This window comes from Schistocerca nitens, chromosome 1 (genome assembly GCF_023898315.1).
Source record: "Schistocerca nitens isolate TAMUIC-IGC-003100 chromosome 1, iqSchNite1.1, whole genome shotgun sequence".
Taxonomy (NCBI): Eukaryota; Metazoa; Arthropoda; class Insecta; order Orthoptera; family Acrididae; genus Schistocerca; species Schistocerca nitens.
In genome coordinates this window covers 423,978,633-423,996,764 of record NC_064614.1, presented here as the reverse complement: position 1 = coordinate 423,996,764, position 18,132 = coordinate 423,978,633, and the positions used below count along the sequence as shown (strand labels likewise).

Sequence of the window (18,132 nt, the reverse complement as noted above, 5' to 3'; positions counted from 1 at the left end):
GATGAAGCCTTGCAGGACAGGTAGCACGGAAACAAGAAGAAAGTGAAGACAAGGATGCAGTGTGTTTGCCTGTTCCTACAATATCAAAAGCTATAGGCTGATGCCAGACATGTACACATCCAACATATTGGCCAATGTCACCATTTTTAACACATTTTTGCTCGTTGTATTCTAATAGGTAACTCTGAGTGTTTCTGGATATGGTATTCTGAACGTGTTCTCCAAAAGGCACATTTTGCATTCTAATTTATTGAGATAGTATGCCAGAAAATGTGTTGGGGGCAATCGAAATACAATAAAAAAATAATAAAAATAAAGTGTCCCATTAAGCAATCACATATTGCCCCATATCTCTAAATATGGTAATCTTAATTCTGAGAATATAATGAAAAGGATAGATTGCTATTCATCATGTAGAGGAGATGCCGAGTCACAGATAACCACACAAAAAGGTTGCTATACATGGAGCATTCAGCCAAAAGGCCTTCTTCTACAGTAGACACACTAAAAGATTACCATACATGGAGCTTTCGGCCAAAAAAGCATTCTCTTACCATAGAACACAAACACTTTCGGCCAAAAAAGCATTCTCTTACCATAGAACACAAACACACATACACACACACATTCATGCAATTGTGCCTGATGGGAGAAGAAATCTGGGTGGTGGAGGTGAGGAGAAGGCTGTAGCAGTGAGGGAGAGGGATGGCAGTATAAGGGGGGGGGGGGGATGTAGTGCTGATTGCAGGAGCGTCCAGGTATGTGGTGGAGACAGGTTAGGGCTGCTAAGCGTACTCAGGAGGTTTGAAGGGGGAGGAGGAAAGGAGAAAAGGAGAGAAACAGAGGAGGGGAAAAAAGGCAGAGTGACTAGTGGGTGCACTGGTAGAACAGAAGGTTATGTAGTGCTGGACTGGGGGCAGGGAAGGGGATAGGTGGTGAACGACTGGGACTAGTGAAGATTGAGGTCAGGCGTGTTATGGGAACTTAGGATATATTGCAAGCAGAGTTCCCACCTACACAATTCAGAAAAGCTGATGTTGGTAGGAACGATCCATATGGCACAGGCTCTGAAGCAATCACTGAAGTGGAGCACGTTGTATTGGGCACAATTTTCAGCAACTGGGTGGTCCAGGTGTCTTTTGTTTTAGTTATGTAATGTTACATATATCATTTTCCTGATTATTTTATCAATATGATGTGGAACAAGTCAGATTACAATATATATATACACACATGAATAGTGCTAATATTAATATTACTGAAATTTTTAGTTCTACACGTGCAACTATATTTAGAAGTAATTTTTTTTCTAGCCATTTCTGAAACAGAAACTCATCCATGGAGTAGGAGGAGTCGTTCAAAAGAAATGATTTTAAGCTAGATTTAAAACTTGATCTGCTACCTGCCAGACACTTTATGTTGGGAAAATGATCAAAGATTTTTGTTGCTGAATAATGTACTCCTTTTTGAGCAACTGACAGCTTCAATAATGGATAGGAAAGGTCATTTTTCTCTCTAGTGTTGTACGTGTGAACATCACTGTTCTTTGCGAATTGATCAAAAATGTTCAAATGTGTGTGAAATCTTATGGGACTTATCGGCTAAGGTCATCAGTCACTAAGCTTACGCACTACTTAACCTAAATTATCCTAAGGACAAACACACACACACACACCCATGCCCGAGGGAGGACTCGAACCTCCGCCGGGATCAGCTGCACAGTCGATGACTGCAGCACCTTAGACCGCTCGGCTAATCCCGCGCGGCTTCGCGAGTAGAAATGGATTATTTGTAATGAATTTCGTAAGTGAATATATGTACTTTGTTGGTGCAGTTAAAATACCTAACTCCTTGAAAAGGTGCCTACAGGACATCCTTGGATGAACACCACTAATTATCTCACTGCTCCCTTTTGTGCAATCAATACTTTATGTCTAAGTGGTGAGTTACCCCAGAAAACTATTCCATAAGACATTACTGGGTAGAAATATGCAAAGTACATTAGGAAGCTGATTTGTTTATTACCAAGACTAGCGATTATACGAAGAGCGAAAGAAACTGAACTTAGTTGTTTGAGAAGCTCAGTAATATACTTTTTCCATTTCAAGTTGTCATAAATGTGAACACCCAAAAATTTGTAGAAATCTACCCTGTTAACTGAGCACTGTTCATATGCTACATCAATTGTCGGTATGACTCTATTCGCTGCACAGAATTGGATATAGTGAGTTTTTTCAAAATTAAGAGGGAGTCCATTTTCTGAGAACCACTTAATAATTCCTTAAAAGTCATCCTTAACAATATCTTCAACCGCTTTTTCTGGAATTGGATTTATTATAACACTCGTGTCATCTGCAAAAAGTACTAGTTCCGCTTGCTGAAGTGGGAGGTCATTCACATAAATAAGGAACAGCAGAGGATCTATAATTGAACCCTGTGGGACACCCTTTGTGATAACTTACCCATTTACTAGAATTTACCACTCTCCCAACATTATTTGTGCTATTCCGCACAACTTTTGTTTTCTGTTCATTAAGTATGATTCAAACCAGCTGTGTGTATAACCTTCAATTCCATAAAACCTGAGTTTTTCCAAGAGTGCAACATGATCCACATAGTCAAATGTCTTGGAGAGATCACAAAAAATACCAACTGGTGATAATTTATTATTTAGGGCTTGTACTATTTGATGGGTAAATGTGTAAATAGCATTCTCAGTCGAGTAACCCTTCCGGAATCCGAACTGTGACATGCTGAGTAAATTATTTTCACTTAAATGTAAGACTACTCTTGAATACATAACTTTTTCGAATATTTTAGAAAATGAAGTCAGCAATGAGACTGGTCTATAATTATTTAAGTCACTCATGTTCCCTTTCTTATGAAGAGGTTTGACAATTGCATATTTCAATCTGTCTGGAGAAATTCCCTGTGCCAGCGAAGCATTACATATATCGCTAAGGACTCCACTTATTAAATGAGAACAACACTTCAAAATTCTGTTAGGGACTCCATCAACATAACATGAGCTCTTGGTTTTCAGTATATTTATAATTCCCTTAGTTTCAGTGGGGGATGTTGCTGCTATTTATAAAGGCCTAAAGTCCTGGGGAATGACATTTTTAACATATATTTTTGCTTCTTCAAATGAATGCTTCAACCCGATTTTTGCTGCTACATTCAGAAAGTGGTTTTTAAAGATACTTGCAACTTGTGAATTATCACTCACAACATCATCATTTAGCTTTATTGCTGTGGTATGATGTGCATTGTCAGGCTGCCCCATCTCCTGTTTGACAATATTCCATATAGTTTTAATCTTATTATCCGCATTATTAATTTCTGTCAGAACACATAAGATTCTTGACTTCTTGATGACTTTCCTTAAAATATTACAGTATCTTTTGTAGTAAGCAAGTAACATCGGATCCTGACTTATTCTTGCCTGTCCATATATTTCCCTCTTCCTCTTACACAATGTCTTAATTCCCTTAGTAATCCATGGCTTACTTGACTTTGTAATGGCTTTTTTGGATAACGTTTCAGGAAAGCAACTCTCAAATATTGAGACAAATCTACAGTGGAATAAACTGAATTTGGCATCATCATCATTTTCTGTGTACACTTCATCCCATTCTACCTCTTCTAGGCTGCACTTAAAGCTTTGTATCCTGTTCGCATTAATAAGCCTCCCTGCCTTGTATGAGCCTGCCTGAATCCTGTAATGTGCTATATGTGTTATTTCCATTAACTGTGCATCATGATCAGATAGACCATTAACAACTTGGTACACATTAATTGTTTCTGACTGAGCACTGTCTATGAAAATGTTATCAATAAGTGACCTACTATCCTGCTGCACACAAGTTGGAAAATTTACAACAGATACTAGATTGAAACAACCAAATGAAGATTCTAGCTCATTTTTCCTATCCGTATCATTTAAGAAATCTACATTAACATCACCACAAACCACTAACTGCTTCTTTTTGTCTGACAGGTAGCTCAATAATGCCTCAAGATTTTTCATGACTAGCTGAAACTTACCTTGAGGGGATCTGTAGATTGTTACAATTACTCTAGAAGTATATTGCAGTAGCAACTCATGGGCATATGCTTCAAGGATCTGATCTACACAAAAACTATTTGTTTCAATATTTATGACTTTGTGTCCAGTTTTTATATAAGTAGCAACTCCTCCTTTTTCCAAGTTGACTCAACATGAATAAGATGATAATCTGTAATGCCTTAAATTTAACTTCTTCATCCCTGCAGTTACATGGTGTTCAGATAGACACAAAACATCTATACCTTCAGTATTTACCCCATTTTCTAGGCATACAAGAAGCTCATCTATCTTATTTTTCAGTCTTCTAATGTTCTGATGAAACACACAAATTTTATTTCTTTGGATACTGCTACAGACATTATGGCACTGTTCTGTTTTAATCTCCTGGTCAAGGTTTGTCAGTGGCCATCTATGTGGAGATAGACTTTGTTGGTTGTCATGCCCACATAGAATGCAGCACAGTGGTTGCAGCTGAGTTTGTAGATCACATGATTTGCTTTCACATGTTGCCCTGCCTTCAATGGGATGGGTGATGCTTGTGATCCAACTGGAGTAGGTGGTGGTGGAGGGGGGGAAGACGTATGAGAAAGGTCTTGCACCTAGGTCTATTACAGGGATGTTAGCCATGAAGGAAGGGATTGTGAGCAGGAGTGGAGTAGACGTGGACAAGGATATTGCTCAGGTTTGTCGGCGGCAGAATAGCACTGTTTGTGTGCATGAATATGTGTGTGTGTGTGTGTGTGTCGGGGGGGGGGGGGGGGGTCATGGGTAAAATATTTCACATTTCAGGTCATGATGACGAGAGGTAGTTGAAACCCTAACAGAGAATGTAATTCAGCTGCTTCAGCTCTGCATGGTATTGAGTAACGAGGGGAATGCTCCTTTGTGGCCTCATATGAGTTTGGGAAGTGGTACATGAATGGCAAGACAAGGCACTGCTGATCTGTTTCTGTACAGGGTTGGGAGGGCAATTTTGGTCTGTGAAGACTTCAGTAAGACCCTTGGTATATCTGGAGTGAGAGACTTTTCATCATACACACACAACGACCACAGGTGGGTATGGAATGGGTGGCAGTTGTCAAAGTGGAGGTATTGCTGGTACATTAGTATCGACAAAGATACTGATGTAGCCATCTTTAAGGTGAAGGTAAACATCAAGGAAAGTGGCTTGTTGGCTTGAGGAGGACCAGGTGAAGTGAATGAAGAAGGTGATGAGGTTTTGGAGGAATGTAGATAGGGTATCCTCACCCTCGTTCCTGATCACAAAGATATCATCGATGAATCTGAACCCTGTGAGGGACTTGGGATTTGAGGTGGTTAGGAAGGGTTCATCTAGATGGTCCATGAATAGGTTGTCATAGGTAGGTGCCACATGGCAAGTTTTCGTCTGTCATGAAGTTTCATATCAGTGCTAACTCCACTGAACAGTGAATCGACACACTACTAAGAGCTGCTGTTGCAACTGTGTAAGCCAATGTGAGCTCACATTGTTGTCAGATAGTGCATGCATTCATAAGGTGTTGCTCATGTCTGTCACATTTGTTGAGCAAGCAAGAAATTTATGATGCTCTGGAGTAAGAATTCAGCGATTCTAGCTCAATGGGAGAAATATCATAGTGGAAACAGTCTGAAGGAGATTCATATTCAGGTAAGCTGCAGTGTGCTACAGTTTTCCACAGCTAATATTGTTGCTACAGACTTTTTATACAGAAGCTAATTATGAGTTACATTACCCATGAATTCAAATAATACTTTTTGTTTGGAAAGACTTTGTCATCATTATAGTAAAATTTGCAATCCATCAGAGAACTAAAATAGATACAAAAATAAACCTTGCAGCTTGGTCTTTTTAAGTACGTATTACTCTTTAAGATACATCAAACACAAATGTGTCCAAAACATTTTAAATAAAGGCATAACTGGGTGGTTTTCTGGGTCCGGTGACTGAACCTCAAAACTGTTAAATGGATTATGAGACCTCAATGAATTTACATAATGCGGGATTACCTCTACTTTATTGCAGTAATTATTTCTACATTTCATCTATTTGCATAGATCTATGAGCACTTTGCCCTGTAGTGAATAGATTTGCAAACACACCACAAGTGACTTCCTGGCAGATTAAAACTGTGTGCCAGACTGAGACTCAAACTCGGGACCTTTGCCTTTCGTGAGCAAATGCTCTACCAACTGAGCTATCCAAGCACGACTTATGTCCTGTCCTCACAACTTGACTTCTGCCAGTACCTTGTCTCCTACCTTCCAAATGTCACAGAAGTTCTCCACTACAGAGTGAAAATTTCATTCTGAAAACATCCCCCAGGCTGTGGCAAAGCCATGTCTCCACAATATCCTTTCTTCCAGGAGTGCTAGTTCTGCAAGTTTCGCAGGAGAGCTTCTGTGAAGTTTGGAAGGTAGGACACTCCCCAAAACCTGCACGTTCCCTCACAGAGAGTAAAACTGTAACTGCCTTGTGTTAACTTTATTACCCTTCATAAGCATTTCCACACTAACAAAGTTCTTATCACTCCTAGCAACTGATAAAAACATGCAAGAAAGTGACAGTTGCATTGTAACCATGGACATTTACATTCATATTTTGAAAAAGAATGACCTTTGACAAAGTTAATAACAACAAAAAAATCTATAAATGATATTGACTAATGGTTACTGGTCTCTCTTTGTTCAGAACCATGGAGCAAGAGAATGATTTGAAACACACTACAATTACGAAATCGAACTCTATTTTATTTTGTATACATAACATTCAGTACAAATAGCAAAGTCCTTCAAAGGTGGAATGAACTGACACTGAAAAATATGCAACTGATATTATACAACTGAATACGGATGTATCACTGTTGATTGTTTTCTTGGCGAGTTCCAGAAAACAGAACTTCAAGCATTTTATTGTAACAAATTCATTGTGTAATTATCATAAACACAAATAAAATTAATAATATTGACAACATAAAATATAATGCATATCTGATGAACTTCAGTATGTACCTGCACTGGAGCTGTACTGCTGTTTGGCTGAGGATGTGGTCCTGTCCTCATATAAGTCGGTGATGGGTGGACTTGTGCTGTGTGTATATTTTCTGTGCTCGCTGGAGTCACAGGACAACTGTAACACAATACAAATCAGTCAGTTGTGATTAGGTACCACTGGTAGAGACATATGTAAATACTTGTGAAATTACCAATAAAAAGTGACTTATTAATATAAACATAATAAATAATTGATATTAAGATGGCACATAAAAACAATAGCTCTTTCTCAAAAACATCCAGCAAAAGATCATTCCATTTCCATTAGTAGATGGGCTCTTCAATTCTGTGGTTACCTCCTTAGTGCTCAATTCAGTACGGCTTGCAGTTCAGAAAGCAATGAGAAGTTTCTGGGTGAGACTGTAGTGTTTCGAGAATTTTGGCAAAAATTCTAGAACCACTTGGCCTTCTACCGTCTTGAACACACAGATGTGGGAGTGGGATGATAGAATCCTACCTACTGCGCATCATATGTCTGTGTGTGGAGGTTTGAAGTCTGTCGAAAAAAGATTGTAGACATGGCGGTCGAACTGCACCGACAACTACTTGTCGGCCGATCCATGGAAGTCATAGTGAAAGAGCAAGGAAGAACTATGGAACTTCTAGGTTATTCTGTGTTAATCATATCAGTGACCATTGTTACAAATAACACAAAAATTTGAGATTCTTAATTCTGAAAAAAAAAAAAAAACCTCTTATCTTGGGCTTGCTGGAGGCAAGACGTATTTCACGGTTTGTTATGGTTGCTAAGCCAACTCTTTTCTAAAACATACTTAAATCTGTTTCTGATGTGAGACGATACAAGTGACTTACAAGAAGTCAAATGCTTATATGCGAAATGTGAATTTTGTTCTTCATGAAGCTCAAATAGACCAATAGTTGTTGAAAAGTATTCTTCGAGTACCTAATTATTTCACAAGTAGACAGAAAGTCTTTAAGGTTCCTGTAACTAGCATCATTCTTCGGAGAAGAAGTTTATAGAGATTCCAGAAGCCAGCTATCTAGAGAAGAAGATTGGCTGTGTACACCAAGTAAGTTGACTCAAATTAAGAGAAGTGGGAAGTTTGCACATACACTTCACACACTCTTAGTCATCTAAAGCATTAGAATGTGATGACATGTGAAAAAGGAGCCGAAAAAATGGGAATTAGAGACGAAAGTGAGAAAAGTTGATGTTGCATGTTGCCATAGCAACCGAGCATAATAAGACAAAAATACCAGTCACGGATTTGGATTCTGCCTATAAATTCGAATGGTGAAAATTAGTAAATGCAAAAAAAGGGAAGACGTAAAAAAGTAATAATGTTAAAAGAACGGAGAGAAGATCTCAACGTATTAGACTAAGAAGAGATACGCTGAGAACAATTCGACTAAGAAGATCTAGTGTGGGGAGTATACAGCTTTCACACATCACGGGTATGCATACAGAGAAACCTACATCCGACATCGCCAGCACCACTTGCTGTTCACCAGTCCAGATTACACATCCACTCATCGACGCAGCCGAAATTCTACATCAGGTGTGCATAAAACAGAACTTTATTGTATTAATACAATGTGGTATTAGCCCTTGAATGTACAGTATTACTGTAGTTATTATACTCTGAGTTGAATTTTCTTAAAATGATTACTAGGTCTAAAGTTAATAAGAATATGGATAGCTTAGGACAAATGGAAAAACCTCAAGAACCAGTTATGGCTATGAGAGTCAGTAGAGAAATGCCAGACTGGTCTGAGTTAGTAAACCTAATCAAAGCTCAAAATGCTAAATTAGATGTACAGAGTAAAGATTCAGCAGCTTTAAGAAAGGAACTAAATGAAGCTTCTAATGCTCAGAATGAAACTCTAAAGAAGTAACTAGGCTCAGTAAATTCTCAATTAAATTTGCTCAATAACAAAGTTTAATCATAAAGCAAAGAATTTAGTAGTTTATGCAAAAGCATGGGGGGGCTTTAAATACTGTATTTGATGATTTAAATACTAAAGTAGAGGATTTGAAATTTGAATTAAAGAATGAAGTAACTAACTATTTAAACCGCCATGTAAATCAACTGTTCACTTACTTTAGTCCGAAACAGAATGATCAAATCCAGGGTTTGACAAAGAAATTAGAATTTGATATTGAGGAAACCTGTAATATGGTTGAATCCAAAATTAATGAAAAGTTAGGATCATTTGAAAATGTATGTTATGTTAAGTTTGATGCTGTAAAGCAGGGGTCGCATACTTTAAAAGAGTGTGTCAACAAGCAAAATATATTAATGCCAATAATCCAATCACAAATTACAGGTATTAATACATGAGTAGGTGATGTAGAAAGAAACTTTAAAGAGAAACTAGCAAAGTCAGATATTATAAATGTAAATAGTTTAGAGGAACAGGTGGAGGAAATGGTAGATCGAAAAGCTGCTGCGAGAGTAACCTCCAGGAACATATCGCCTACTGTTTCTTCCGAACTTTCAGATACTCAAAAGGTTATAGATGACTTATGGAAAGAATTCAAACTTATCCAGGACAAAGTGGAAAAACAGACAACTTCACTGAATGCTGTGTTAAATACTAAAGTAGTTATTGATTTGCAATGGGGAGCGAATTTGGGGTTATCAAGAAAATTCCCTAAATTTAATAAGCCAGATGGGGATGTACATCCAACTCATTTTTTGAAAAGATTCAATCAAGCTTTGCCAAAGAACTGGGAAGATGCGAAGAAAATTGAATTTTCTGTGGGGTACATTTTAGGGGAAGCCTCAGAATGGGGTACTGTAAATATTGAGAACTTTTCTTCTTCGGAAGATTTCCAGAAGAAATTTAAAGAAAAATACTGGTCGGCTAGTGCACAAGAGAAGTTAATATCAGATTTGTGGGACCTGAAATATTACAATAATATGTGGGGTACTATGAGAAAATATTTTCACTAGCATTTAACACGGGCGAAGTATTTAGATAAACCGATGGAGGAAAAGAAAAAGACATCTTGTGTAGTGGCTGGGAAATATTAGAAGAATTGTTGTCCTTTGTGGATGCACTTGATGCCTTAAGTAAGGACCACAATGAGAGTGTACAACAAAGTGAAAATCAGAATTACAAAAGGAATAGTAATAATAATTTTTTAAAAAATGAGGAAAACTTTGCTAGAGTACACCAGTGCAACAGAAATAATGGCAATGATAATTATCAGAAGAACCATCCATCTTCGAATTTAGGTCCAGTAACTTCACAGGAATTTGTGCCAAGTAATAATAGAGCACAAAGAAGTAACGTAGTATGCTGATTTGGTAACCAACCAGTGATTACTGATCATGAGGAAAATGTAGTGTGATCTGGATCCAGGGCTGGGGCCCAGGTCATAGAGGTACATTAGGAGGCCTAGTTAATGATAAGTCTGTTAATTTCATGCACAAAATACCGACAAAAGAATGGTTACTGCTGGAAGAACAAAACCTAATTATCAACAATCCACAACCTATAATACCAGGGACTTCTGAAGTTTACATATTTATAGACTCAGGGAGTGAAGTATCATCATATCTAGCATATTCTTTAACTCATTAAAGACTAAACAACACTTAACGCTGTTAACAGTAACTGTAATTTACATAGTTGGTATAACAGGAACAAAAAGTAAGGTTGTGAAACATGAAACACAAGTGAATTGTCTCTCAAAACATGACCTCTGGTAATCTGAATAAATAGAGATAACACTCTTAGTTCAAGTGAACTGTAGAACTTGGCATTCATTGTTTTCAAGATGTCACTGGAAGTCACTTCCAGGCTGAATTGTTGAATATCAATGGAGATATCAGAGAGAATAGCTTTTGATACCAGGAGCTGGGTGCTTATATAAATATGAATATGTCTGTTGTTGATTCAAAATCTAATAACAGTATTATTAACAGCGTTTGAAAAACACAACCAGGGTAACTTTTGATACATATTGTGTGAAAATGAAAACTACAATCCAACTTGTTACTCAGAAATGTATTATTTATCACAAATGAAAGGATTGAAATTGCAGGTCTTTGTCTGCTTTGTAAACAAAGGAATAGAATTTGTAGCCTAAAGAACTTCTTCATATAATTTCATCAATACCCTTATTGCTAGTGGAAAATAGTAAAGATTAATATCATGCAATACAAATATACTAAATCAGTATATAGACAACAATGAAATCTAAGAAAGTTCATGCTTGTTGTGAGATATGTATACTCTTCACTTCCATCTTACAATTAACTACTATGTTTCTCGAAAAATCAAACTAAGAAACTAAAATTGTACTGATTAAATTTTCTCACACCATCCTAATGATACTTGTACATGTCCACAAAATTCTGTGCAACCTCAATGGCATATCTCTACATTATCCCTTCTTTTTGAGGCTGAAACAATGCTTTTATTCTACTCAGTTGTTTTGCTATTATGAAATATAGGTTAGTTCTACTTTCATGCCTTATACCTATTGGATAAACCATGGTGGATCCTCTGTCATGAAAGAGTGAGCACTACGGGTAACTAACATGACAATGCATCCTCTTAGGGCACAACTTGTGACCACAAATATCACTGATGTGTTCATAAATGACAGCAGTTAAATCCAAAAAACCTCTATAAATCTGTTCATATCAAGAACACCAGAGATGTAAAGCTAGCTCATTTCAACTCATTTGGGAGGATTATTTATGACCTGTTTCAGGAATCTCCACCATTCAGCTAAAGTAATTAGGGGAAGCCAACAACAATGACAATAGCTGGTGTTGAATTTTGACACAATTTATTTCAAAGATAATCAAGATGAACACTCATATATATACCACCTCAGCCTCATTGCTTGTTGGCTGAATAAGTAGTGAAAGGGGTACACATAATATAAAGTAAGTACAATGAGGAAGAACAGAAATATCAAACTGTGTTAGGAAACATGGGATGTACAAAACTTATTTTAACTGGAATGAGTAAATTGCTCAGTAAGGAATCTGGTTTACAAACACAAATTTAAAGACAGAGTTACAAAGAGCAGCAGAGATTATAACACTGTGGTAAAAAAAAAAAATTTTTTTAAGTATGGCAGAAAATCCGGAAAGCTTCTGTTGTTTAGGCAACAGTATCTTTCAGTTCTAATAGATACAAGAGACGATACTGACAAAGATGAAGAAATCTGCTGATATGAAACAAAAACCTGGAGTTAAGAAACAAATTTCTTAAAAATTTATGACAAATGCAGCAAAATGGTAAAAAATTTGTAAATGAACATGCAGGGATTCTCAAGTGCTTTACAACAGTTCCTCATTAGAGTCTGTGAAATGTTTCATTCTTTTAATTTCTTTGTCCCATCAGTTGACATCTGTTAACTTCATTCGCAGCAACATCTCACAGAATTTCCATCAGCTTCTGTCAATTTCAAGGACCATATAATGTAGCACTCCCTTCCACAGTCATCTAAGCTGTGATGTTCTACTCAAGGTTATGTGAGTTTCACAGCCTCACCTTTGATGTCTTATTGTTCTCAGAGGACCAAGAGCATCATGAAATGATTCTTGGTCTGTTTTGCTCTTGCATATTGGTGTTGTTGGATCATAACCATTTAGGAGTTTCTTAAATGAAATCGGCGGCCTGTCATCATGTCTACAGACCTGGTATCAATAAAGATATCAAACGGGTAGCTTGGCCCCACTAAGAATATGCACAATAAGAATCAAATGAATCTCATATTTTTTCCATAAATCATGCCTAAGGATGTGTGACAATGACTGTACATCTACTTCAAAGGCCCTTTCTTTTACTTCACGTGGCTTATGGTGGTTGTCACTATTCCTAAATTTTCTTTTCCATCACCACTGTACCACACCACAGCGAAATGTTTGTTTTGCAATAATCTCTCACCTGAAAGCACTCTGCAGGCAAACATTTCTGACACTGGCCCTCAATTTACAAATCAAATGCTTTAAACTTTCTCTATCCAAGATGGTATATAGTACATCCTGGTCAGTGGAACAGTGGGAGTCAATCTCATTGATGAACACATACTGGGCCATGCAATGTAATGATAGTGACTGCCATCTTGTCCACATGGGCTTAGCGGACTGCACAGCTTTGTCCACCAAACTGGTACAATGCTGAAGCAATACAGTAGGTGTGAATGTGTCTGCATAAGTGATTTGGCACTGTTTACTATAAGCTGGGCTGGTGATGTACATGTCATCATATCAACTTGCACTTTTCAGAAATCATAAATTCCTGAAACTGCAACAGGCTTATGAGGGCTGTCACTTTTATTCTTAGTGGAAAACTGTAGTTTGCAGACTGTTTCTGCTTTGATATGTCCTACTGTGATGGGCACATAGGTTTTAGATGTAACTTTGGTGAACACATTCTGACAGCTCACATTGTTGCACATTGGGGCACTCAAACACTAGTTATGGCTGCTACACTGAGTAGGTTTTAGACTAATGCCTCACAACATGTTGTGAGAAATGCACAATACTTTTTGGCTAAAGTGTTGCCCATCAAACAGGTCTGGAATTGGATCACCTGCAAGCTGTTTGTCATGGTACTCCACTTACCACTATTGATGTTGTGTATGCTGATTTGCTAACAATATGAAGGAAGATTCCAGAGGAATATACCCATGCACTCTTTGCTCTGTACCACAGCATTTAAAAGCTGTGACTGCAGCATATAGGGCTTCGAACCACATTGAATTCTCAATGTCAAGGTTCGCGTACAGTTCTGTTACGGTCATACACCTAAGGCCATGGTATGAAGTTTACTTCAGTTACCCCACATATCTTTCTTGCTGTTGTGATTTTCACAAATTTGGATGTATAACACTACAGTCTGAGGCAAAAGGAACTTCACAACTTTGGATTGCTATAGAAATTTATTGAGACAACTTACAGAAACAGCAGATGTGTCATTTTGCAGCGAACAACCTCAAGTCACACTTCAAAGTGTCAAATGTCATTTTGGTTCAATGTGACTACCATTTATGATCCAACAAACATCCTACTTGTAATCAATTTTTACCCACACTTATTGCACCAAATGGGGTGTAACTTGTGCAACACACTATAGATTCGATTTTTCAGGTCTGATAAATCGCTTGGGGGAGGGGAGGAACATTCACATGGTCTTTAATGAAACAAAGGAAATTCAGTGGTGTCAAGTCTGAGAAGTGAGGTGGGAAGAAATTTTTGAAGAAACCTTGAACTTCTGTGAGGAAATGAGATGGTGCATCATTTTGCTGGTTTTATTTCATTTTTTTATTTACACAACAAGTTCCATAGGACCAAATCGAGGAGCACATCTCCAAGGTCATGGAATGTGTCAGTACATGAAATTACAACATAAAGGTAATAACAGATAAAAATAAAATGTTTATGAACCCGAAAAAAGTCAATCCATAAGTTTAAGTAAACACAATCAGCCTAATTTTTCAAAGAACTCAACAGAGTAGGAGTGACCCATGAGGAAACTCTTCAGTTTCGATTTGAAACCATCCCACCTCAGTCATCTTCTTTTTTTATTTAAAAAGTTTTCATGCATATACAGATACACAAAACCAAAACACACAGTGAGCACTCTCCGCACCAGTGAAAGTAGTCATTTTAACTGCGCACTACACTGCCAGTCCTGCTAGCGGAATGGTGCACTGATGCACTATGTGAATCACACTTGAGGTTGTTTGCGACCAAATGACACATCTAGCAATTCTGTAAGCCATCTCAATAAATTTCTACATCATTTCAAAGTTGTAACATCCTTTTTGACTCATCCTGTATTCAATGCAGATGTCACCATTATCATGTCAAACAATTATTTCTACAACACCACTGCGAATTCTGATCAAACATCATTTATTTACTGTTTCAATGCGAGGGGGGGGGGGGAGGGGGGGGGGGGGAAGAAACAGAAAACAAGTGTGGAAACACCATGCACTTGCCTTGAGACTAAAACTGAAATTACAGCTTTTTAAATAAAAAATTAAAAAATATTTTTAAAAAGCACAAAAAATCACAATGACTGAATTGTAATAATCTATAAATCACTTGCAAATCTGCTACAAAGACTATATCTACATCTGCATCTACGTAGTTACTCCAAAAGCCATTGCATGGTGCATGATGCACGGTGCAGTACCCCTAATAGTGCTTTATGTGTGTAACTAAAGGAGAACTGTGCAATAACCAACAGTGTGTACCATGCATAAGTTGCAACACAAAAGATTTTCTTTGTGGAATAATATCAAATTATGTAAGTGCTTAAGAGTTGAACATGAACAACATGAAGAGCTGAACCATTCCTTGCAATTAATAAGCTGAACTAACATTACTTGGTACAAATTCTGCTGTACTGTTGGCATCCAAGCTCTGCCGTAATGACGGTAAGCTTGAGGAATGCCATAATTATGACATTTCTGTTGGAACCTTCTGTCAGCACAGCACCGTGACTGATGGTTCATAGCCCCCCAATGGGAATAAAAGTCTCCTGCAGTTGCATTTCTGAAAATGTTAAAATGTTTATATTATGTGATTACTGTGTTCATTGCAGGAATACATTCAATAGCAAGCCTTCAAGGAGTTGAAACAGAGTAACCCATCTCACATAGCATTAAAATAAATAATAAACAAAACAATGGTTCACCTCGAAGCAGTTTGTTACAATACATTTAAACATATCATTTTTATAACTTCCGTCTCTGTATTTGAGAACTACTTAATAGCTAGTTAGAGTATTTTCAGAAATGACAGCTGCTTTTAAATTGTACTAGCACATCGAGCAAAATCATTGCAGGATCACAAAAACATTTGACTTCTTCATACATCCGTCTTCTGACAGATCATGAGACAACAGCTCTTCCTACAGCATTATGTAGTTAGATATCCCTATTACACACAGGGAAACTGTCCAGCTTGTTTCTTTGCAAGGTAAAATTTTACAACAGCTCAGAAAATTGCAAATGGTGAGGAACGAGAAGTTTTTTCCTATCACAGCCCCATGCAGTCATCTTGTCTATGAAACTACTATTGCCAATTAATAAGGTAATAAACTCAAATGATGAAACATAAATATACTGCTTATCTTATTGGTCTTACCCTTGAGTCTCAAATAACTGATAATAAAAATGGATTCAATTAGCCAAGATTTATTTTTTGGAGCATTTGTAAGAAACTTCAAATGGTATTCCTCTTGAATAGCAGAAAAGGGGCCGGTGAGCATAATACCCCTATCTGATGCACAGATTACCATCAACAGTAAACAAACATGAGACACTGCAGAGAGATTGAAATTTAATTCAGGACACTGGGACAAAGTCTACTTGTCAGCAACTATACACAACCAACTCTCCTCCCCTTGCTGGGCGAATCCTGTGTTGTAAATTTAATCGAGAAGAGAATGAAAATAATGTTGGTATACTGCACAGTTCAGAAGGTCTATCAAACACTGATGTTACAAAGGTTCCTTTTTTGTCCCTACCCATGTTCAAGAAACAAGCTGCAAACTTACTTCAGACAGGTTCTTTAGCTTTTGCTTGCAGTAATACAATCTGGTCCTTTAGCTGTATAAATTACATTTTTATGTTTGGTGCATTCAAACAAGAAAAATACACTAAAACAAGAAAGAAATGGCTCTCACTGCCGACTTGAACCAAATACCTCTGTAAACCTTGTTATTAATAAATCAAGCTTGCTTTCCAGTTACTGTCATAAAAAAAGGACAGGTTCAAAGCAAGAGTTCTGGAGAAATACTACAGAAAAGTTTGTTGCCTATATTGGGAGGTGTCTGCAGTGTAAAAGTAAAATGACCCATTTCAAGTCATCATCTTTAATCCAACAAATGATGCCTGGAGCATGAAACAAAGTAACAGTGATCACTACCTGGATGCAAAATTAACACATTCATTAACAACTTTATTACCATGCTTGCTGACTTCTTTCCCCTGAAGTATACCTCAAATTAAACATTTTTCTTTTCTTTACTTTAGAATACTCGTAGGATAATATGCAGTACATTTCCCTGATTGATCAGCCAGTAATAGCTCTGACAGCAAAGTAGCTCATTACAAGAGCAGTGTGTTAATGAAGAAAGTAATTCCACATTTAAGTAAATGCATTCTAACTAGAGGGGGCAATACGGCAGCGAAATAAAAACAATATTGTCCATAGTGATAAAGGAAGATGAGCAGTCACTTTAAAGAGTAGATAACAAGTTGAAAACAGATATGTACACTGTGAAAAATGCCTTAAACATTTAAGTGTTACAGACAGCATGGGATTTTTTGATTTGATAAATAGTGCCCTAAAATATCTTAGATTAATATTTAAAAATAATTTCAATAACATACAATACTTGTTTGACTCAAAGAAGTAATACTGACCATAACATCTTTAAAATAAAAACTTTGTTTTGATTATGATTACGTCAACAAATGTTGTTATTGTATGTATTGACACAGCCACGGGTGGGTATATTTAGCCATTCATGTGATTTTGTGTGTGTGTGTGTGTGTGTGTGTGTGTGTGTGGGTGTGCGTGTGCCAAAATCTTATTAAGTCTGTGCGCTGTGTCTATGCACCATATATCAAATGGCTATGGGTGTGTGATTTACTTTAGATATTTTTATTCACCAGAATACTTTAAATTATTTGCATTACCAGTTCCTTATGACTGGGACATTTTCCTGATTGAATTAAATAAGATTTCAAGCATCTGATAAAGAAAGGGCAAACAGAAATATTATTCCATGTTGTATGAGATTTAACTTTTCCCAGCTTCATCAAACTTTTGGATTCATTTATCTCATTACATACAATTTTCAAACCATTTAATTTTTTGTACTGGAGACATGTAAATATTCACAATAAAGAAAAATAACTGTGGAAAGTCCAGGATGTAGTAACAACAATATGGTAAGGGTAGATGGGTATCACACAGAGGAGGCGTAGAGTTGTAGAAAGGCACAATGAAAAAGACTGCTAAAATATTTAAGTTTTCAGACCTTCCCTCTTCCAAAGTAGA

General features: G+C 37.1%; 1 protein-coding gene across 1 annotated transcript in view; it reads right to left on the bottom strand.

The window, feature by feature from the left end:
- The window catches only part of LOC126251450 (uncharacterized), a 106,267-nt gene that overhangs the window by 41,684 nt on the left and 46,451 nt on the right, over positions 1-18,132 (bottom strand). Inside the window, exons 5-6 of the mRNA XM_049951921.1 lie at positions 15,442-15,615; positions 7,079-7,196 (exon numbers count right to left, since the gene is read on the bottom strand). Coding sequence (XP_049807878.1) covers positions 7,079-7,196; positions 15,442-15,615 — 292 coding nt within the window. The remainder of the gene's footprint in view (positions 1-7,078; positions 7,197-15,441; positions 15,616-18,132) is intronic.